Source organism: Thalassophryne amazonica, chromosome 19 (assembly GCF_902500255.1).
Source record: "Thalassophryne amazonica chromosome 19, fThaAma1.1, whole genome shotgun sequence".
NCBI lineage: Eukaryota > Metazoa > Chordata > Actinopteri > Batrachoidiformes > Batrachoididae > Thalassophryne > Thalassophryne amazonica.
In genome coordinates this window covers 36084073-36109078 of record NC_047121.1, presented here as the reverse complement: position 1 = coordinate 36109078, position 25006 = coordinate 36084073, and the positions used below count along the sequence as shown (strand labels likewise).

Below are 25006 nucleotides of genomic sequence, written 5' to 3'. Positions count from 1 at the left end.
CACATTTTTATTATTTTTTTAAGGCTGCATCACTATGATGACTGTGATATTTTGTGGTGAAACATCAGTACTGTGTTTTTGAGACACCTGCACACCTACAATACCTTGTTGAAAAGGTGCACAATATGGCCTCTTTAAATATAAATTCTATATTAAAAAAATACAAATATAAGTACTATATGATTGGCACAACAGTTTGCCATAACAAAAAACTGGTTAATATGATGTCTGCACTCACTCATTAGTTTTGTAATGTAATTAAGTTCTTAAGTGACCTTATAACCATCGTTATTGTCCGCGCACACAGGTCTCATTGTGCATTTCCTTCTTCTCGTGATATTTGCTTCCCTGAATGTTTGTAGAATTCGTACATAGTTTTTCGCTTACAGATTGGTTTGGTTTTTTCCCCGTGTTTTTTTTTTTACGTATGAGATGTACATATATAATTCTTTGTAATATATATAACTGAATTAGAAAATCTTAGCTTCAGAATAAAATCAAGTGAAAAATTTGATTCAAAACTTGCTTTGAGCGTTAGCTGTAGGCAGACTCCAAGTCTCCTTTTTTTTTCATACTCTCGGATCAGTTTTGTTTGTGAATCCAGATTAAATGTTTAAGACAAACAGTCTCGACTTCACTGCACAGCCCTACACAGTGGTGTTTCTGCTTCTGTTTCTTCTGTAAGACTTTAAAAGAAGGAATTAGGTGTTTCTGATGGTGCTAAGCCTTTTATCTAATTGAGAAAAAAATATATTTGATTGGAAGAGAAATAAAACTGTCTTGATGATGACTGTTTTTAAGTTTTATGATGACTGTTTTTAAGTTCCTTGTAATAATGATAAAACCTATTATTTCACTCATAAATATATTAACAAAGGCATTTTAACTTTGTACTTGAAAAAGGTAAGGATAAATAATGAAAGTTTTTTCCTATATTGTTTTAGAATAGAAATTGCTGTAGTTGGTGCATTTCTGTGGGAAAATCATGTGAGTAAAAAAAAATGGTAATAACCTTTACTGTAGCATAATGTGTGCTTAATACGCATTGCTTCTTAATCCTACATTCCATGCCGTAATGTCTGTTTTTTCACAAAGTTGTGTTGAGTTGATGCTTTAAAAACAGAAAAAGGAAAAAAAAAAAAAAGTCAGTGTTTTATTTGACAGTTCATTGCAGGTCAATTCTATATTGGGTGATACTCCTTGTGACTTTCTTCCTGTCATAACTGTTTTTGGGCCTACACACTTTTCCTGAAGACCACTTCGTACAGCAAATGTAGCAGTCATTCACTTTGACCCCACATTTATGTTTAGTGTCCAGAGAGAAGATAAAGGCTCCGTATGTACTTGTGCTGGAGAACACTTGAATAAATGTATTGTTTTTGTGCAAAACCTTTGTAACTTCTTGTCCCTTTTTCATTTATATTTCATAAGACTGTGTGTTGGAGATTTTTCCGACTGCCCAACCCACTGTATCCCTATCAGAATTTTGGACTGGCTGTGTAGCGTTGATTTTCTTGCATGTCACCACAGTATATGAATGTTTATGAGTTCAATGGTATGAATATTTCGTGAGGTCAAAGCTGGAACATACCATTCAATGAGGCGAAGCAATCTAATACAATTACAATGACAACAATCTGAATTGTGGGTGAAAGTTGTTGATTTGGGCAGTGATCACATGAGGGGCAATAAAAAAAAAACAATTTGAAAGTAATTTGCTAAGATTAACACCGTTGGAGCACTAGTTCCCGAAATATGGTATAATTCCCAGAGGAGCACACATGGATGGACAGATAAAATATCGTGCATGCCGTCTAATTTATTTATTCTTTTTAGTCAAGATTGCAATTTTCTGGTTCTATCCCTTTTATTGTGGATCTTCTACAAAATGTAATAATTTTTGAAATCTCAGTCTAGACAAGATATGTTAAAGTCACTTTAGAAAAATCCTGTTCACGAAGTGGACAAACACCTGAAAAACACAAGTTCTGAGGATAATATACTAAAAAGGAAATTATCATATTTGTCATTGCTAGTTATGACAACTTGATGAAAAATTATAAATAAACTGTCCAACATATTTCAGTTTGTAAAAGGACATTTTGATGCCATGGTACTGTCAGTGCACACAATATGTTGTACAGGCAACACCTTGCAAAATGCTGAAATTGTAATTAAAATGCACACACTTCCAAATAAAATCTGAAAATGTCAACAGCTCATCAGTCAGGAGATTAAAGTCATATACGTAGACTTGATATACTACTACTAATAGTAAGTCCTTTCGGCTGCTCCCTTGTTTGCACTTGGGGTCGCCACAGCAAATCCAAGGTGGATCTGCATGTTGAATTGCACTACTAATACTACTAATAATGATAATAATTTATTTATTGCTAAAACACTTATTATATATCCACAAGAACAATTCAAATTATAAATGTCAAGTTAAATAGACATACATCAAATGTATAAAATAAGATAGTGTAAAGCTGTATTTATATTTCAGCTGTGTTGTAAATGTTAAAATACATTGTAAATTATATGAATAATTAGTTTCTTTTTATATCAGTCACGACTAGCAGGTAAAACTGATGTATCAAGAAGAACCGATCTCTATGTAAGCTCAGTGTGACGTAAATAGTGATGACATGGTAAACTGTATGACGTCACCCACGTCCTCTGAGAGTGGTCTCATTATGGACACGCCTCAAGTCCAAAGCAATTGGTTGCTTAGGCGACCGGAGCCTTCAATCAGCGCTGCTGATTGGAGCGTCGTTTCGTCGCGCTGCGTGGAAGCGGCGAGCGGAGTCAAGTTTCCGCAATAACATAAAGTATAACCGGAAAACGGTTCATTTAGCGTTGATCTGTTTGCTGCTTCCAGCACGAGGATGCGGATTTTAGTGAAGCATAAACACGTTAAAACATCTATTCAGGGTTGATGAATGTAATAACTTTATTTAGAATAATATTGCAAACCAAAGACGTACCTCAAATGTTAAATGCCACTTTTATAAATAAATATATATATATATATATATCAGATTTGAGAGCTTGTGCTTCGCATCGCTGCAGACAATAATAATAATGGTAGACATCAATAACAATACTACGGTGGCCCTAAGAGGCCAAATGCGCTGTTTTCTTAAATTGTAGTGCATTTGGCCTCTTCGGGCCACCGTATAAACCATTATTATTACTATTAATACTACTGCTTAATAATCTATATATCGAGTCTCATTAAAGTGTATGATAATATATTACAAAATATACAAAAGACACGTTTAAGAAGCGATAAAACCCTGACACCATCACCATGTCGTAAAGTATTTTATTTTGAAAGACGTAAACAGAGGTTTGCCTTGTATCTTTTGGTTGACTTGACGGCTATGATGCTGCGTTCGGCTGGTCCCAGGAAGGAGGCATCCATCTGGTGTCTGCCTGTGAGGTGCTGTTTCCACGGACTGTGAACAAACTGCCGGTCAGACAGCGAGCTGAGAGCCGTGAGGAGCAGCAGGAGCCCCGCAGAGGAGGTAGGTACTTCTCGGTACCTGCAGGCTGCGGGGTTCTCTCGGTAGGGGCGTCCTGTACTGCACACTTTTGTCTCCGTGTTCTCCCCGGTTATGTGTGTGTGCGACTGTGCGTGTGTGTGTGTGTGCGTGAGCACACCCTGACTGCACCGCTTCCCGAGGAGCAGAGAGGAGGAGGGAGGCCCCCGTGGGCCCTTCCAAAGCCCAGTGAGGACTGAGGATGTTTCTTATGTCGAGAATAAACGCAATTTCTTTGTGCCAAAATGCACAAAACACGTGTAATTTCTGTATTACTATGTTGATTTAAATGGGCAGAATAAAAACACGTGATTAAAGGTACTTAAAGATTTAAACAGTAAAACTAAATTATTCTGATTTAGGATAAGCCTCATGCTTATTAAAGGGATCATGTTATGCACTTTTTCAGCAAGCTAATATATATTATGTAAACATTAAATATTGTAGCCAAAATAGCCTGTCAACTTGAGATGATGCTAAAAGAAATCAAAACCAAAATTGTGTTTTTTCAAAAGCAGTAAATGTGTGCCTGTTCCTTTAAATGGAAAGAAGCTGCTGCCTGCCACGCCCCCTGAGTGATATACAGTAAAACTTGCATACAATGGATTCAGGTGGACCAGCAAATTTTGTCCATTATAATCAAAATCCAATATATGTATAAATGGACAAAATCTGTTATGTGTATAAAACGAACAAAATCCGTTTCATGTATGTAACGGATTAGTTACAGTCAGCACTCAGGAGCCGCTAAACAATCTATGGGGAATCCCCATCACCAATTAGGCTTTTGTATTTCCTTGATTAAATGACTGACCATGAATTGGGGCCTGGCACATTTAATGGCTGGGTCAAAACTTAGAAAAAATAACGACATTATTGCATGTGGCCATGCAATAATGTCGGTGTGCACATGTCCCTTTTAAAGTTCTCCGTCGCATTGGTGGGCGTCTTAATGCAATTTACCACAGGAACTGTGGTATTTCTGGATTAATTTGTCCCTCAACAAGCTCCACTTCTTTATGCAATCATCAACCTCCAAACCAACGGTGCGGTATGTACAATTTTCCTCCATGAATTGCAGGTCATTTGTGCGTCTTTGTAGTTTTTAGACTTGCAGAGGGCTCTGATCTAAAGCAGTTGTCTTTGGTTCATCACACCCAGGGATATGTGTGAAACTTAACACCATATTACAGTGCAGGAAGCAAGCTGCTTTTTGTTAATAAGCCTCGAATTACGCCCTCTGTCGTTTAGGCGCTGGGTCTGAGCACGGTTTGAAAAAAATTAACGCCCGGGCTTTTAATCAAGGAAATATGGTCCCACTTTCCTCGAATCAGCGAGTGTCAGTGCTGAACTTTATTTCGTAGCTCTGCTACTAGACATGTCCAGACTGCTCTGGACCCGCAATGGATTTTTAATGAAAATACATTATGTTTGGACAGGACATTTTGTCTGATGTGGTCCGATGGCTGTTATACAAAATCTAGTATATACAGTGTTTATTACAACCCTAATTCCAATGAAGTTGGGACATTGTGTAAAATGTAAATAAAAACAATACAGTGATTTGCAAATCCTCTTCTACCTATATTCAATTGAAAACACCACAAAGACAAGATATTTAATGTTCAAACTGATAAACTTTGTTGTTTTTGTGCAACTATTTGCTCATTTTGAAATGGATGCCTGCAACGAATTTAAAAAAAATTGGGACGGGGTAACAAAAGACTGGGAAAGTAGATGAATGCTCAAAGAACACCTAATTAGAAACAGGTGAGTGTCATGATTGGGTATAAAAGGAGCATCCCGAAAAGGCTCAGCCGTTCACAAGCAAAGATGGGGTGAGGATCACCACTTTGTGAACAACTGCATGAAAAATAGTCCAACAGTTTAAGAACAGTGTTTCTCAACATTCAGTTGGAAGGAATTTAGGGATTCCATCATCTACAGTCCATAATATAATCAGAAGATTCAGAGAATCTGGAGAACTTTCTACACATAGGCGGCAAGGCCAAAAACCAACATTGAATGCACGTGACCTTCGATCCCTCAGGCGGCACTGCATTAAAAACCAGCATCATTGTGTAAAGGATCTTTTCCCTAACTAGCTAACAACAGTGAACAATGGACATTGTACTACAGTGCACTATGGGAATTTTGGGTTTTAAATGTTGGTATTGTTGTTCATGTTAGTGTTGTTTGTGTTTGTGTTGTTGATTTATTGTGTTTTTGTGGTTCAGTTGGTTTGGTCAGCTTAGTTAAATGTCATTTTGTTGTTACCATGAGTGAGAAGTGTAGGTTGTTGGATGTCTTCCGCCACTGTCTCTGTGTGTGTGTGTAAAAATAAAAGCATCTGCTTGCAGCAGAATGCAGAAAAGACAAAAAAGTGTGTGTGTGTGTGTGTGTGTGTGTGTGTGTGTGTGTGTGTGTGTGTGTGTGTGTGTGTGTGTGTGTGTGTGTGTGTGTGTGTGTGTGTGTGTGTGTGTGTGTGTATAACTTCGATCACAGACATACTAGGGAGAGCTGGCATTTAGTTGAAGTTAGACTTGGACTTTTGATTGATTGACCTGACTGACTGACTCACAGACAGACAGACAGACAGACAGACATACCAAACATTGCACAGTACAATATCTCTGTGTTACTCAAAAAGTTTTTTTTTTTTTTCTTCACAAAGTAAACCACCATGACTCAGTTCTCCTCTGATCTGCCAGATCCAGGCCCAGATCCAGCTTGTTAATTAAATTTAAATTTTTTGAGCCACCCCACATAATCTGTTGGGAAAGTGTAGTGACACAGACCCACAACAGGGGGCGTAAATGAACGGACAATGAAAGAGTCTAATATGAACCCTTTACTGTTGTGAATGAGCACAACCACAATACAGAGGACTACAGAATTTTGCAAACAGTCAATCCACAAAGATGATGTGTGGGCAGGCTCGAGGATAGAAGACGTCTGTCCTGAGAAGAACCGGAACCACACGATTTCCTCCGCCACCGAACCTGGAGAATACTGGAGCCGCCAAGTCCCGAGTCCCCAGGTGGCCACCGTCTCCGAGTGTCGGATCTGGTACTGCTGGCGAGGAGCAGAAACAATAAGATGTGGGTGTGTGTACACCCAGTAACAACAATGGTGGAGATTCCACCTCCACCTCAAACACAGTAACACAGTAACGTGCAGTGCCTGAATGACTACTTATCGAGTTTCATGTGAGGAGTGAAGAGCGTCAACTCCTCCACAATCCGCAAACCCCAGCTCCAGCTGCGAGTAATCACCAGGTAAGTCTGCAAAAGTCTCAAGAACAGATTACGTGCGTTCGGCACAATAACGGCTGACAGTTATACCTTAACAGGTCGAAGATATCTCGGCAACGAGGTGGAGATGACGTCCGGGTTTTATGGAGTAGTATGATGAAGTGAAGATGGGTGACAGCTGTCATGAGATAATGAGTGACAGCTGTCACCCCCGGCTGTGTCCGTGGCGGCAGCGCCCTCTCGTGCCTGAAGCCCGCACTTCAGGCAGGGCGCCCTCTGGTGGTGGGCCAGCAGTACCTCCTCTTCTGGCGGCCCACACAACATAATCTGCCAGTGTGCACACGAATATCAGTCTCTAAAAAGAGAGGTGTTGTCCATCTTGTTTTTGTGTTATGAACATTAATTGTATACAGGTCATCTGAATGTTGACTTCAAGTATTCCATTTTGTATATGTAGTTTATTTCTGGAGAGTAGTCATTGGTCCTGTGAGACACAGACACCACTGTGATCAGTTAACATCATCACTGGATGTGTCATTCTTCATAGTAAGAAGAAGAGTGCTCTGAGAGCACAGTATTCCCTGCTGCTTTGGTACAAGTGCCTGCTACATTTTGATAACATTTCAAAGAATTGTACCACTTTTCCTGTAATTTGTCCTAAAAATGTGAGAGAAGTTGATTTCAGAATGCAGACACCAACTCGTGAAACTGGCAGTGTCTAGGTTTGTTAATCAAGGACCAGAACTCTGGTTAAATCTGTCAGTCATGTACAGTATTACAATATGCTTATTACCAGCCAATAAGAAGGACTTGTACCAAGTTACATGAAATTCCTACAAAAAATGTGAGAGGAGTTGACTTCAGAATGCAGGCACCCAAAAATGAAACTGACATTCTCGGTTTGTTAATCAAGGACCATACCTCTGGTAAACTTTAGCAATATGGCAATATGCCTATTACCAGTCTATAACAAGCACTTATTATTATTATTATTATTATCTTTGCCTATATGCTGGAATAAGGGAGAGAACTCTTCAAATTATTGTTCATTACTTTCCATTTCAATCATACTCACAGGTGAAATGTTCATCCACAGCCTTTGAAGTGGCGATTTGCACAGTTTATAGCTGCGCATGAAGGTATATTTTTTGGCAAAATCACAAAGAATAGAAAAGTTGTGTGTGCCTGGTTAAAGATCAATAGAAAAGATCATTCAAGAGCGGCACATGCGAGTGGTAACATGGCGGCTGGTTCGCTTCAAAAACATTGGCCAATGAGCTGTCCAGTGTTATATAGAGATCAGTGGTTGGGTTAGCTGATATATTCTGAATAGGTGTTTATTGTTTGTTTTGTATACTGTTCATTGTATATTTAAAGTTTTAATTTAAGGAATTTCTGATGTGCTGGTGTGTTGTGAAAGTGAATGCACCTCGTCTTATGTGTTCTCAGCTTTCGAATCTATAACTTCATCCTGAAGAGCCATGTCATGAGTTGATTCAAAATAGATCTTTAAAAAATGTGTTGTTTTTTTATTTGAGTTACTGGACTTATTTCTGTTCAGCACTACGTCACTGTGCTACGGGGACGTGGGGTCACAGGCAGTGACTGACACCGCCTCAGTCTTATTTGAGCTGATGTCAGTCACAACTTGACAGACTGGCCACAGAGCAGCAGCATCACTGACACTCCACATTACACTCACAAAATGAGGTACCAGTTCTCACATCTGTCCGCCGTCCACCAGAAAGGATTCAATCCTCACTGATCAGTCCCTTTTTCTGTGTATGTGTTCCATGTAGATCTATAGCCATGTCTTCCAGCTCAGCAATGGCACGAATTCTGATAAAAGGTGGCAAGGTGGTGAACGATGACTGCACCCAGGAAGCCGACGTCTACATCGAGAATGGCATCATCCAGCAGGTGGGCAAGGAGCTGATGATCCCTGGCGGGGCCAAAGTGATAGACGCTTCAGGGAAGCTGGTCCTCCCAGGTGGGATTGACACCAGCGTTCACCTGCAAGAGAGCTTCATGAACGCCACCACAGCGGATGACTTCTACAGCGGCACCAAGGTAAGATTCTGCTCAGTGGAAACTCTTTGGTGACACTTCTGGAGAAAAGATGAGATTACTAAATTACTAAATCCAGCTTTTACCTGTGCCATTTAGGTTATGTTTTCACGGACATTTGTTCATTTGTTTGTCTTTTAGCAGGATAACTCAAAAACTAATGAACAGATTTCAATGAAATTTGGTAAGCAGATTGATAATATTCCAGGGAATAAGTGTGGAGGTGATCTTGACTATATTCTGGAACTGAAACGCGGAAAATAGAGTTCAATGTTGCTATGTGCTGAATTAAAAGTTGTGAGAGGCTGTCGATGAAATTTGGTGAGCTGATGGGTAATATCCTAAAAAATTGGCTGTGTGGTGGGGGGGTATTTTGAATTCAATCGAGAACATATTTTAGATCCAGAATAGGTTTTAAGCATTCAGGAACATGTGGGTTTGGCGGAGGCGTGCACTCTCTGAGTGCTTTCTCTTTTAAATATGAATTTTTGAGTCTTTACTTTATTTTCTATCATTCTAAAGTTTTTTGTAATGTTCTTGTAACAAAACAAAACAAGTAATTTAAAGAAGCAATTTTAGGAAATTATAATGGCATTTTGTTTTTATAATTTTGTAACATTTTATACTTAAGAATTAATTGTGGAAATAGTCAACAAAAAGTAAAACAATAGTAAATAGTAGTGAATCTATAATTAAGAATATTATTTTTTGCAGCAAATTTGACATCTGTGTCAAAACTTTCCACAGGCTACTTCCCAAATATTGATTATTTAGTAAAAAAAAAACAATCAAGTACAGCTTACTAGATATCTGCATTCATGTTGTTGTTATTATTTTGTTAATTTTATTTGTCTTTTTATTATACTCATGGCAGTGTACATGTTTTGTTTCTAACTGGTATAACAACAGATTTCTCTCCTTGGTCAATAATGTTCTATCTTATCTTATCTTATCTTATCTTATCTTATCTTATCTTAGCTTAACTTAGCTTAGCTTAGCTTATCTTATCTTATCTTGTCGTATTGCACCTTATCTTATCTTATCTTATCTTATTCTATCTTATCTTTTTTATCCTATCTTATCTTATCTTATCGCATTGCAACTTATGTTATCTTATCTTATCTTATCTTATCATATACCTTACCTTACCTTGCCTTACCTTACCTTGCCTTATCTTACCTTATCTTAAAGTTAACAGATATGTGATATGAGCAGATTGTGGTAGAAATGTAAAGAAATTGTATTGCACAGTGCAGTAGTTAATTATTTAGTTGTTGCATTGCTTATTTGTTGTTACAGCCAAGATGAATTTTTTTCACACTGAATCTTTTTTTTTCTCCATTGTATTTCTGGCCATATTGATCTCAAAGATAATGTTACACATTGTGGCTGCTGCTTATAATCTGATCTGATTGCAACCAGATAGATGGAAATGAAGTCATTATGGATGCTGATAAAGCAGGAATACCCTGATGAGCCTCAGGGCTCTATGATGACGCATCATTCCTGGAGATAATGGAGACAGAAGAATATCGAAGGAGATGTTTTGGTTGGTTTAGTCACACGGCGGTGGCCTGTAGCCGCTGGTGACAGACACTGTTCTCAACTGTTCTCTGTCCTTGCTTGGCCCTCAGTCAGCTTTCCGTCTCTGTCTCCGTCTCCCTCCCGTCCCGCTCCGCCACCACTGTCGTGTACCAGAATAACTATGGAGACAAATGCAGATGAGTTTCTGTTTCCATGGATACCATGAAGCTGCTGCAAAGACTGCTGCAAAGCCTTTTCACTTGCACTATTGTGCTCTGAAACAATGGTTCTCAGACCCAGACCTCCCCCCAGACTCCCTCCCTCTAGACACAACTCCACTCTCCAGGGTCAGCTGACAGATGCTTGGTGAAGCATGCACTCATACACAAAACACACTCTCCTCATTTGTTGTTACGGTTTTCTGTAGCATGAGTTTGAAACACCAAAATCTGTTTTCAGGAGAGGAAAAAAGTGGCAACACTGAAGAAACTAGAATCAAAGACACAGTAAAATCAGCTCCACAATTATTGGGACCATGAGATTTTATTTACATCAGTCATTAAGAAAATGGCATTGTGTAGTAAATCTGTCTCAAGTAGGCAGTTTTCAAAAAGTTATTCCTTGTGCAAGAAGGAGCCTAATGTGACATCAGGAAGACCTCAGGAACACATGGCAACTCTGATGGAGTTATAAGCTTTTGTAACTGTGACTGGAGAAAATGCACACAGTGCAACTTTTGTCTTTTGCGTCACCAGTCACACCCCTCCTGGTGGAGTGGAGCAGAGAAGAATTTTCTTCAAATATATATGATATTTCAGATACAGTTTTCCAGAAGGCACATGTACCCATGAGACATCCCTGTCTGCCGTCTGGTGGACACTGTACTCTGTATATGTAAAGTGAGAGAATTCACATGGTATTTACATTGATTACTTTTATTCTAGGCGGCTTTAGCCGGTGGTACAACTATGGTGATAGGCCATGTCCTCCCAGAGAAGAACGAGTCTTTGCTGGAAGCTTTTGAAAAGTGCCGCAGCCTGGCAGACTCCAAAACCTGCTGTGACTACGCCCTGCATGTGGGAGTTACTTGGTGGGGACCTAAGGTATTGCAATATTTCCCAGTTTATATATTTGTATTTTTTAATTGCCCCTCTTTGTTTGAATTTCTTACCTTTGCTGCTGAAAGAATTCCAGGATGCATTTTTTAACTAACACTGACTGTAAGGCCAGAAATTATGCCGGTCTCCCATTGCTGATAGTTGACACCCGATTGGCTGTCTTTGTGGATCAGAAACTCCAATCAGGGCCTGAAATGGGGTATAATATGTGTTATTAGTTGGTAAAACTAACATTGTAGCTCATTTTGAGCTATTGTGAAAGTTTTAAGCATGTTCAAAAAAAAATGTGATGTGGGGACACATCGTGATCCAAAACAGTGAGTTTTTGGATGTAATTGTGCAGATATGGGGTGATATTTAGCAAAAGGTTAGGGCATGTGAGCAACATGAGAGTGTGGAGCCAAGAGAGCAAAATTTTGCATATTATGAGAAGCTGGACCATCTTATCTGTTGCTCTGTCTCGCTCCGCTGTGGAATACCAGTGCAGTACCAAGCTACACAAACTATGCGTCTCACTTAATTTTTACAGATGACTTTGTTAGTATTTCATCAGTGGCTTTTGACATAAATAATTTCTGCTTGATTTTGGATTTGGCTGCTCAGTTATTTTCAAGTCTTGTTATAACCACAGATGTTGGCACATAGACGACACACGGTAACATTGTAAGCATACCCAGAAACTCGCGTGTTATAGGGCTGCATTCAGTATCGCTTGTAGTCGACATTAACCTGCTGTAAAATAATATGACACACAACTGTAAACTGCTATTGTAACAAATCGAGCCGGGTTTTCTCATTTTTGGAATGGGGAAAGCATTCACGGCCAAAATTCTGGAGTGGGAGATCGGTTTTCAATATAGACTTGTATTCTGTGTGTCTGTGCATGCCTCAGTCACACTTTCTTGTGCATATGATGACTAGAACAAAAAGTACAACATTTTTCAATGAATTTGAAGTGAGCATCCTAAGTGATTGTATTTTGGATCACTTTGAATTTGAGTGTGATTGGATTTCAGTTAGACTGTCTAAGGACCCCTATTTACTGAACAGAGTATTGATTTATTAACCCCGGCAGCTGTAGGATTTGTACGTGTGTGTGTGTGGGTGTGTGTGTGTGTGTGTGTGTGTGTGTGTGTGTGTGTGTGTGTGTGTGTGTGTGTGTGTGTGTGTGTGTGTGTGTGTGTCAGTATCAGATGGCTCTTTTTCATAAAAAAACAAAAGTCTACATAATTTACAAACCTTCCACCTTCCAAGCCAACTGAATTCCTGTGGTACAAGTTAGCATGATGTTACAATAAACGAAGTGCGCATCGCATCTGCGCATGCGTGGGTCAAACGGGGGCAAAAATTCCAGCTCCCAAACTCGCACTGCTCCCATTGAATTTCGTATACAGTAGCATAAGTAGTAATGTAGCATTATAGCATTATATTGAAAGGGTACATGAAAATAAGTTTCTGGGGGTGATAATAGATGATAAGATAAACTGGAAGACTCATATAAAACATATACAAAGTAAACTGTCAAGAAGCATTTCAGTTCTAAACAAAGCGAAACATATTCTGGACCACAACTCACTCCGCATTCTTTACTGCTCACTGGTTTTACCATATTTACAGTACTGTGCAGAGGTATGGGGTAATACTTATAAAGGTACAACACAATCACTATCAGTAATGCAGAAAAGAGCTATAATAATTATTCATAATAATGGCTATAGAGATCATACAAATCCACTATTTTTACAATCCAAATTCTTAAAATTCACAGACTTGGTTCATTTTCAAACAGTACAAATTGTGTATAAAGCAATAAACAATTTACTTCCAGCAAATATTAAAAATATGTTTTTTAACAGATCAGGGGATTGCAGTCTGAGGGGGAAATTTAATTTAAAGCATCAGTGGGCACAAACAACATTAAAAGGTTTCTGTATTTCTGTCTGTGGGGTGAGGATGTGGAACAGATTGGGAGTGGGGCTCAAGCAATGTCCAAGCATGAACCAGTTCAAACAGCGGTACAAAAATATGGTTTTTTCTGGGTATAGGGAGGAGGAAGGGTAATGAGGGTTAGGGTGTGTTTGTTTTTTGCTTCGGCTTGTAAATATATAGTATTTTGTATGTAAGTAGGTATGTGTAGGTGTATATTTATGTTTGTGTATATATATGTGTATATATGTATATGTGTATATATGTGTATGTATATGTGTATGTATGTTGATGTGTATATGTATGTGTATATATATGTATATATATATATATATTGATATCGGTTTAGGTGTGTAGGAATCTATGTGTATATGTGGCAAAGGGTATTACTGGTTATGGGGAAGAAGGGGTAGGGATAAATAAGCTGATGCTTCACCCTACCCCTTTTCAGACATGTTGGGTACACAGTAGGAACTTTTTTGTTGTTGTCTTTACTGATCTATCTTGTAATTGTTGTTGTATCAAATGTTCGAAATAAACAGTTTTCATTCATTCATTCATTCATTCATTCATTCATTAGCGGACTGTAAAAGTTAAGGCTTACAGGGATTGTTTCAAAGGCTTTAAGCCTTAAGCTACACATATAGTAATGACAGGGGCGCATTGTGCGGTTTTCAAATGCTCGAACGGAATTTATAGGCTTGAAAGTTGGCTGAAAACACACGATTGCAAAGCTCTGCCGAGTCCACACAAAAACGGAAAGAACAAGAAATGTGGTCGTAAACCTCTGTTCATTCTACACAATTTCGCCACAGAAAAGAAAGATCCAGACAGACGTAAAAGACAAACTAAAATTGTAAGTTTCTTGCACACATTTATTTTGTCAATATCCTGAAACCGTGCTGCCATTTTTGTGCATTGGCTTATGATTGTAATGTCGCGCCATGAATGACATGGCACGTAATATTATAAAATTGACATGTTCTATAAACAAACTGCATGTATACACATATCATTGTATGTCTGTCAACTTATCAAAACAAACGTGACAACAAAGAGGTTATATGTGAGACTCACCGTCATTGTCGTCATTATGAAGCCGGTGGAGTAGCGATTTCTCATCCCTGCTTAGCAAATATTCTGCAGTATCTACAGTTTCAGTCTCTGGACTTCGTCTAACCATCCGTCAGTTGCCTTCAAGGGGTCAGAAATTTGTTTGTCTCCAACTATCAACAAGGACCGGTCATTTTCAACAGCAACGCGCTCTTCCTCCTTCGTCGGCACTAACGGTAGTTTCTGTAACAATGCAGCACACGCAAGCACAGCCAGCTCTTCTTTCCATTTCTGTCTACTACCGTACGTAGTCCTGGTTGTAACAGGCAATCCGCGGAGCTTACAAAAACGCTTTAAATCGTCACCTTTCCAGCGGTTGAAATGATCCAAATCACAGCACTCCTTGCTGCTTTGTGGGTTGGTAGCTGAAAAATTTAGCCTACCCATAATGCACCGCGCGGCCTGAGATGCACACTTCACTTATTGATGTTACAATTTTGTATCCAAATGTTTGTATGCGAATGTCAGCTCAATAGCTGTGAGTGACAGGTGAAGTTAAACTATAAATTACAGGATCGATCACTCAGTTTTTATGAGTCTTCACCGAATGCTGATGTTTAGCTGAAAAGAACTCAAGTCAGTTTGCTGCAGGTCCGGGCTGAGATGGAGATGCTGGTGAGAGACCACGGCGTGAACTCCTTTCAGATGTTCATGGCCTACAAGGACACGTACATGCTGAGAGACAGCGAGCTCTTCCAGGTGCTGCAAAATTGTAAGGACATTGGAGCCATAGCAAGGGTCATGGCTGAGAATGGGGAACTTGTGGCAGAGGTGAGGGAGACTTGTGTCATTACTTTTTCTTAGTTCTTCCATTTCATGAACTTTACACCAATAACTTTATTATATAAAGACATTTGTATAACTGTTTTTTTCTGTCGTTAGTCTTTCTGTTTTATTAGATTTTGTGCTAACTCGAAATACAGTTTAAAGGTCTGGCATTTACTTTCTACTTCTCAGAGTGCAAAGGAAGCGTTGGACCTGGGTATCAGTGGGCCAGAGGGGATTGAAATCAGTAGACCTGAAGAGGTATGGTACTGATTTCTGTACAAGTAATGCCAGGCAGACCAATGGGTTGAAATTACATACACATTCTTGACAAGTTTTTTATTATTATTATTATTATTCCAAAAAGACACCAAAGCCAGAACAAAACAAGAAATCTGGATTTACGTTGACTTTTTGAGACACTGTTTAACCGTCATCCAGCTTCATTCCTGTAGCAGAATTTTCAAACTGTTGAAAAATGTGAACGAATCCTGATGACAACCCCAATTCATCCATATTCCATTTTACTTTCTGTCTTGACAGTTCCTCATCATTTGCGTAGTTCCCGTACCATCAGCGTTCCGTTTGATTGTCGTCCAACCTCCCGAGCCCAACGTCTTGCACGAATGCTGACGATATCTGAACGGATCAATAACTAAAGCTCAGGCGAGCTGAACGTGACTCGTCGATGTGTGGGATGAAAAGCAACGTTGTCACACACAAACAATAGCGGCAAGAACGTTTTATCAATAACTTTAATTATATACAGACATTCCAGCCACAAACAGCTGGAACGTGCATGTATGCACGTTATTGTTGTGAAGACAAACCTGTTGACAAGACAACCAGATCCCGCAGCTGCAGGTGCTGCAGACATGATCACAGGCCGGCGCTCGGTCTCATACCTGCTGTCAAGTCTTGCCATTATGAATGTTTCGTTTTGATTTTGTTTACAGCGTCAAGGTTGCCGTTCGCTTCGTTTTTCTTTTGTTAGTTTCGGTTTTGTTTCATTCCTCTGTGCACTCTGGACTCGCAGGCTTTTCAGTGATGGGAGTAGTGCAGGCTCATTCATCCACCTTTTCTTGACAATTTGTGACTTTTTTCGTTTCTTTCAACTATGGTCTTGTGCTGTGTGACCGGGCTCTTTTTTCAATTAAGGGTCATGCAGTGCTGGAGCCTAACCCAGCAGTCACAGGGCAAGAGGCGGGGTACACCCTGGACAGGACGCCAGTCTATCACAGGACCACATATAGACAAGCAAACACAATCACATGCTCACTCACACCTACATCGATTTAAAGTCTCTAATTCACCTAACCTGCATGTCTTTGGTTGTGGGAGGAAGCCGGAGCAACCAGAGGGAACCCACAAGAACACATTCAGAACATGCAAAATTCACACAGAATCATTATTATTGTTATTATTATATTAGGGGTCAGAAGTGCCACAGCTGGTCATCTGTCCTCCATTTCACCCTGTCCCCTGCATCTTTTCTCTGTCATCCTGATCGTCTGCTTATCTACTTTCACCCCATTCAGAAAACCTTTCTCTTCTCATGCCTGGTGGTTCCATCCTCAGCAGCATCCTTTACTGTTCTGTAATACCCCACATGTCTCCCCTGCACATCCTCAAACCATCTTGCCTCTCTTTTTCTCCAAGTCTTCCTACCTACACTATCCCTGTGATATGCTCACTCCTAATACTGTGCATCCATGTCATTACCCTCAAAAGTTACAGTATATTCAGCTCTGCCACCTGAAATTCTGCCTCCTGTCTTTTTTTTTTGAAGCTACAACAAATCTGGTCTCATTACTATCTTCTAACCTTTCTTATTCACGCTTGCAGATACTGTTCTACTACATATCACTCCTATCACTCTTCTCCATCCACTCTGCCTTGCCTGTACACTCTTCTTCAGTTCTCTACAACACTTTCCATTACTTTGAATAGCTGATCCCAGGTGTTTGAACTCATCCACCTTTTAGTAGGTCCGTCTCTACTAACAACACAGTTCCACTGCCCTCCCTCTCACTCATGCATATGTTCTCAGTCTTTCTCCTACAGATTTTCATTCCCATTCTCTCCAGTGTGTACCTGCACCTCTGCAGGCTCACCTCAACCTGGTCTTCACTCTCACTATCAGTAACAATGTTCTCTGAGATCAGAGTTCATGGACACTCCTGTCTTATCTTGTCCCTCAACCTGTCTATTTGTTTTACAGTTGGAAGCAGAAGCGACGCACAGAGCAATAACCATTGCCAACAGGGTGTGTAATATTTCTGCATAACGCATAAATATATGTATATCACACTTTTTTAGTAATTACTGTATACTACATACTTTTTTCTGTTTTTTAGGCTCACTGTCCAATGTATCTGGTCAATGTGTCCAGCATCTCTGCAGGAGACGTCATTGCAACAGCCAAGATGCAGGGTGAGGTCTAAATGTTTTATCTGAATTCCTGTAGCACATTAATAGTTTATAGAAGCAATTAAGAAATGTTATTGTATACTATTGAACAGCTTTAATCAATATCAGTATATCTTCCATAGTCTTTTAGAATGAATTTTTTTTTCTGACTGAACAAGGGTTTGTTTTTCATATAATAATATCTCACTTGATTGCTTGATCGCCGCTTATTTTCTTATGAAACTAAGTCTACATTTCTTTGATTTGAATGTGACCTCAGGTAAGGTGGTCTATGGGGAAACAACCACAGCGCATGCTGTTCTGAGCGGTATGCAGTATTATCATCAGGACTGGGCCTACGCTGCTGCCCACGTTATTGTACCACCACTCCGCGTGGACCCAAATACACCCAATTTCTTAATGAGTCTACTGGGAAAGTGAGTAAAAGTGTTGCAAAAGAACAGAACTAAAACAAGTATGTTAAATCCGAAAGTTTAAATGTGATCCTTTGTTTAACAGCGATACTTTGAATGTTGTGGGGTCTGATCACCGTCCGTTCACCATCAAACAGAAAGCCATGGGCAAGGATGATTTCACAAAGATCCCCCATGGTATTCCTGGTGTTCAGGACCGTATGAGTGTCATTTGGCAGAAAGGAGTGGTACGTGTAGCTCAAACAACTGCATGGAACACATTTTGCTGTGCTGGTTATTGACATGTGCTTTAAAGAAAATCAAGCATAACATTTCAGTTGTGCTTTCGGTGCATCAGTTTTCCTGTATAAATTGTGCTGTGTACTCCAGATTGGTGGCAAAATGGATGAGAACCGCTTTGTAGCAGTCACAAGTTCTAATGCAGCCAAGATTTACAACCTCTACCCAAGGAAAGGCAGGATCATCGCAGGAGCAGATGCTGATGTGGTGGTCTGGGACCCCGAGGGATCCAAGTATGAAACATTATCCATCTCCACATCGCTCAGCTTATCTCACTGCATCTTATCTCTCTGTGGCTTGTTGTGATTTTCACTGCAGTATGTATTAATCAAATTGTCGATTTCTTTCTTTTCCTCCAGGACCATTTCTGTAGATACCCAAGTCCAGGGAGGAGATGTAAACTTATTTGAGGGTCTTCGTTGTCATGGTGTGCCCATTGTTACCATCAGTCGCGGGCGTCTTGTCTATGAAAATGGCATGTTCACATGTGCTGAAGGTTCTGGGAAGTTTTACCCCCTGAGAACCTTCCCAGATTACCTTTACAAGAAGATGGTTCAGAGGGAAAAGGTAGAAAGCAGAACATGCATAATATTTGTTGTTCTTTAAATGGGCAGTAGATCACACTGTATCATGTTTAACTATACCCACTGCAAACAAAAAAAAATCAAGTACGAATATAGGAATCACGCACTAAGTTTAGCCATGAGTCTTGTGTGTAACTCATTTAAAACCAGATGGTAGATTTCAATGAAAGTTCACTCAGTGGTAGCGCACCATATGAAGATATGCATGAAGGATAATAATGCCAGTCTGATATCACCAGGGTGAGGTAAGTAGAATTTTATGTTTAGTTGCTCCCAGACAACTCTCTCATTCATTAATTAATTTTCTATACGTGCTTATTTCAGTTAAGGGTCATGGTGGGGAGGGCTGGACCCTATCCCTGAGTAAGAAACAGGGTGCACACTGGACAGGCCACCAATTGCAAGACCAGCACATATAAAGACAAACAAGCACATTCGCGCCAGTGGTCAATTCTTAAAGTTTCCAATTCCCCTATCCTGCATGTCTTTGGAAGTGTGGGGAAGCCGGACCACCCAGAGGGAACCCACACAAACATGGGGAGAACATGCAAACTCCACAAAGAAAGGACCAGGTCGGAAGCAAACTGGGACCATCTCGCTGTGAGGCGACCGTGCTAACCACTAGGCCACGTGCTGCCCCAAATTAGACAAGAATCAGCCCTATTTTATGCAGGAAAACCATCAATCTTTAGTTAATTCAGATCATCTGTACACTGACAATTAAGCTCAAACTCTTATTTGTTTTGTGGTTTGTTTGAGGAAATAATATAAATTCATCAAATGAGTGCCAGTAACTGTCCAGCATACATTTTGTGTCTGAGATTTTGTTTGTTTTTTCACTATATGTAAGCTTTTTTGTTGTTCATCAACTTTCTACATTTTACAAAAAAACTAGATTATATGAAATTGGTTCTTCTGCATTCATTTCTAAAGATATCCTGAATTATGTATTGCACTTAAATTTGGGGATCAGTCATTTGAACATTGCCTGTGAATTATAGGCAGAGAGTTTGGTAGGGTGTAAACCTACCAAACTAAACCTGCTTACACAGTTGTAGATGGAAATATTGTTAACTAGAGAGACCTTTATCAGTTTGACATGTTTCATCTGCTCACACTGGGCCTCATGTATCAATGTTGCGCACTTGTGGCGTAAATTTACGGCATAAACTTGAAATACACCAAAGTCGCCGTGACATGTATCAAGCAGTGCGCACCTGCCCATTTCTGGCGTACGCCTGACATGATCTTGATAAATGCGGCGGGTGGAAACGATCGTAATTATAATAAACACGCCCATAAATATTCAGACTCCGCTTCAGACACACCCTCATTTTACGACATGGAAGCCGGAAAGACGGCAATGAAAAAGAACTCCACCAATCACGACGCGTGCCAATAGAGCGTCAAAAGCGGCCGTCGTATCAATTGTTTTGTAGTATATAATCAATAAAGTGTTACAGTGGTCCCTCATTAATTGCTGGAGTTACGTTCTAAAAAATAGCCCGTAATAAGTGAAACGTAGTCAGCGTTATTTTTTACAATTATTATAGACGTTTCAAAGCTGTAAAACCCCTCACTACACAGTTTATACACTTTCTCAATCAGGCATGAACATTTTGTCACTTTTCTCTCGTGTGTAAACACTCTCAAAGTTCAAACCTTAGTAGGAAAATAATACCAAACTGTTTTCAGGCCCAAACATTTGTTTGAGAATTAAAAATAGAAAGTTTTCCTATAAATAATTATGATGGCATTTAGAACTAACCAATTAATTTTAACGATCAACGAACGAGGTCGGACACATAAGAAATTATTAATATTGACTCACCAGTAGTTCACAGATCGGGCCTCTGCATCCTAGTGCAGCGCCTTTTTCCACTCACACCTGGCTGCAGGTGTTTGTTTCCGTGTGACAAACACAGTTATGAGTAGTTGTTGGCACTCTTTTCTCTTCTGGGCAACAAGATTCTTATAAACAGATACGCAGAACACAGAACACTGTAAAAAAAAAGGCATGCAAAATTGGACTAAATACTCCGTGAGACTCCGAGGCCACGACAGGTGAACGGCGTTATAGCGAGGGACCACTGTATTCTCTTTTCACATGTCAATAATTCTTGACATGTGGATATTTGCTCGCTCAATTAATAAGACACGCCTAATCTGTCAGATTTCTTTATTTTTTAAATGTATTTCTGTATTTATTTTATTGTGACAACCGAATGGAGACGACAAAACCTGGTTGCAGCACGGGCGAATTGAGGGAATGACGAAACTACAGTTGTTATTATCAATTTCATAGTCTAAAACGATCACACCACATGAAGTTAAGCTCAGCGCTGCTCTGGCTCCAGGCTCGAAGTCTGGAGAAAAAGGCAAGCAGCGCTGTCTTTGCAGTCAGCGCTGTGACCACGGATTGTGTTCCATAACAATCCCGCAAACGCGGGATTTGTATTGATTATTATGTAGTATAATCAGGGAAGTGTTATTTATGTAACATATGCATTGATTTGTATAATGGCACTGTTTATCATGTTGATCATCTTCATTTTTATGTGGATTCCAGCGCTGGTTCATTTTGGTGTATAATTTACGCCACCTCTCGACCTGGTGTATATTTTCAGCGCAGCGTACGCCAACGACCACATTGATAAATACCAAGTAGCGCAGCCGTTTTGGCGTACACCCCATATACGCTCAAAAATCGCCGTACGCAACGTTGATACATGAGGCCCACTGTCTTGATTGTCATGTTTGTATGTTGACACACTGTTGGTCAGAGTCAGGCTGTGAAAGCTGTGGATCGAGAGCCTTACACAGGGGACGTTGTTGCATTGGCCAACTCAGGAAAGAGGGACTTTGGCGCTCCAGAACTGGACACCCCAACACGCCCAAGCACCAGGCACGGGGGCATGAGGGACCTCCAGGAATCCAGCTTCAGCCTTTCAGGTGAGGAACAACAAACTGGTCTCTATCATTTGTGCCAGGTTGTACTGTTAAAATAAACATTTGTGCTTTTTATGGTTTTAACATTTTTACATCTTCTTTTTCACACGTGTGACCTCACCAGCCACATCATCCACGTCCAAATGTTATCAGCTGGTTCTGCCGTTTTTGTTCCGCTATGGCAGGGAAGGGCAATCAGTTTGCTCAATCTGAGATACACAAATTTGATTTGGCTTTCACCATTTCATACCTCCAGGCACCCCATACGGGTAAGCCATAGAGCGTGGCAGACCGGCGACAGAGTCATTAAACCCCTCAGCCTCACCGCGTGCACGAAGGAGGAGAGTTGGGTACCTGGAGGTGTGTGGGGAGGGGAGGGGCGGAGAGATGTGTTCGGTGCCTCAGAGCCCGCCCCGGGGCACTCCTCGGAACAGTAAATTTATTTATACATATTAAAGAATGTTACAGATCTCTTTATGACTAAAGGCAAAGAAATCTTAAATCATCCTCTTGCAACAAATATTTTTCTCCTCAAATCTACAGTAGCTTTTTGCTTGCAGATTTGTTTCATTTTGAGGTTAACACGGTATTGTCTGTTTGACCACAACCACTATTTAAGCACAGAATATTGTAATTTTTTTTTCAAATGGAACCTATAACTGTATACTTTATGCCAATTTTCTTAACTTTCTTTTTAAACTGATTTGATTTGGTTGCTGCCCCAATTAAATACATTGTAAATTGTTTGATAAATTTTACAACATGACACTTAACTAAATTGACTAAACTAATTGAAGTACAAAAACACAGAAATCAATAACACTAACATCACTGATAAACTAACATGAACCACAATAACAACATTTAAAACACCAAACTCCCATGGTGCACTGCAGTACAACATCCATTGTTTACTGTGGTTAGATAAAATTGCTTATCTCTTCAAAAATATTTGTTCTACCAACTTTCCATTTTTGCAGTGTTCATCCTTGACCCAAAATACATAAGTATACCAAACAGCAAATGTCAGCTCTCCCCGGTTTTGGCGTGATCAAAGCCACACACACACACACACACACACACACATGCCATTTGGCTATTATAATATAGATGGTTGTACAACATGAATGTTATTATGTACTATTCTTTTGTTGTATTTCATTATGAATCTCATGGTTTTCGCTCCGGTTTGTTCAGGTGCCCAGATCGATGACAACATTCCAAAGAGATCCTCGGCAAGGATCCTGGCTCCTCCTGGAGGGAGGTCCAGTGGAATCTGGTAACCAATGAGAAAGCACGACAACTGAGTGAAAGAATATCTGAGGGAAACGTACTGCCAAGCAAGATGTTGTCTGTTTCTTTTTGAATGCTTAGAATAAGTTTGGTGTAAAGGAGTCGTGTTTACCATTTGAACTCTGTGCATTTAATCAGGACTTTGTGAAACTTTACATTGCTGTAATAATATTGGAAAATGAGTGAAGGAAGTAAATTTCACACAGACATGGGCGTAGGAACTTGAGGGTGCAGTCATTGGGTCGTGCTCCCCACCTTCTTCTTGAAGTATGAATTTTACTAATTAATATGAATAAGATGTTCTTTAGACTACAGTAGCTGAATTAAAACAATTCAGTTTTGGACGTATGGGGCCACACTCAAATAGCTTTTAGAAAAAATGTTGTTTAGTGATTGATGATATCCATTTTGGAACATCCATTTAATATTTGAGTGAATAAACACAAACTCTTTCATTAAGGACAAATAAGGAAAGTGTTTTTGTTTGCTTTATCTTTCTAACCAAATCATCAGAAAGAGACAGAAGCAGAAACACAGTCAGAAAACAGTGAAGTCAATGCTGTGGAGTGAGTACCATATTTTCTATACTATAAGTCGTACCAGAGTACTTGTCATGTCTGTCCAATAATGTGTCATGAAGAAAAAAATCATGCATAAGTCCCACCGGTCTATAAATTGCATGTATTTTTAAAACGTGGTGCTATGATTTCATGTAACAAAAAGCTAAATTAATTTAATTGGCACATTATTTAGTTAAAATGCAAGCACTGCGTTAATGACCAGAAGCTAATGAGCTAATTAATGTTATTGTACAAGGCACAAAGAACTTGATTAAACTGCTTCTTTTGGCCAGTGAACAGAGGTTCATTAATGAGGTAAACAAGAAATGTATTTAAACATTTGAAAACTGTTCGCATTATTTATTAAAACTGCAAACACTGCACTAGCAGTCAGATGCTAAGAAGTAAACTGCTTCTTTTAGCCACTGTACAGACGATCATGGGTGAAGTAAACTTGCAGTTTAAGTCAGCTTTTGAAAAGTCTTTAGTAAAACATTTGTAAAAGATAACATCAAGCCGATGGGCAGGCGTGCGCGATGCCGTTGCGACGGTTTTGTGCACGTGGAACACAGTGCGAGCAGCTACAGCATGTGTAGCTGCAGCATCTATGCCTCTCAGCTCTTTTATGCATTGTAATCAACATTTATCATGTCCTCTGGTGGTAGATAAATATTGACTTTGAGCCAAGATGTCTCTATATTGGTTTTCCCTGAGATGTATTTGTATATGCTGATCAAGTCGATTACTCTGTGATGAAATCCGCTTGGGTGCTCTTCATTGGAATTTTTCAATTTGTATGGTGACCACATGACAGATGCTTTGGCTACATGGGGTCAGATCAGTGTCTTGTACAGAGCATTGAACATGTCTTCTATTTAAAGGATCTCAACAGGAGTCCCAGCCGGCTTTCCTTGTTGACAGTTTTGTGAATGTGAAGATCAAGTCTCAAGGCATGATCCATGGTTACACCAAGACCCTTTGTCTAGATCACAACTTCAAGTGTCACTATATTATTACCATCCTGTATATGGTGTTCAAAATTATGGTGTTTCCTGTCAATCCTTACAATGGTACACTTGGTAGGGTGAAACCTGAGCTGCCATATCTTGGCCCATTCCTGCAATCTGCTGAGATGTTCTTGGAGTTTCATGTAGTCCAATATTTTCCTGGATTTTCAAGTTCTCTT

The 25006-nt window shown here is 39.7% G+C and overlaps 1 protein-coding gene across 2 annotated transcripts; it reads left to right on the top strand.

The window, feature by feature from the left end:
* The first annotated feature begins 3375 nt into the window (after positions 1-3375).
* On the top strand, positions 3376-23575 carry dpysl5a (dihydropyrimidinase like 5a). 2 transcript variants are annotated; one of them, XM_034159956.1, is made up of 13 exons: positions 3376-3530; positions 8599-8869; positions 11335-11493; positions 15139-15318; positions 15505-15573; positions 17534-17578; positions 17670-17745; positions 18002-18158; positions 18241-18382; positions 18525-18667; positions 18794-19001; positions 21802-21970; positions 23165-23575. In XM_034159956.1, exons 2-13 carry the CDS (start codon positions 8609-8611, stop codon positions 23248-23250), a joined length of 1695 nt encoding a protein of 564 aa, XP_034015847.1. In that variant the 5' UTR covers positions 3376-3530; positions 8599-8608; the 3' UTR covers positions 23251-23575. The 2 variants fall into 2 exon arrangements, with proteins under 2 accessions (XP_034015847.1, XP_034015846.1); XM_034159955.1 differs by lacking the exon at positions 3376-3530 and adding an exon at positions 8407-8509.
* The last annotated feature ends 1431 nt before the right edge of the window (positions 23576-25006 follow it).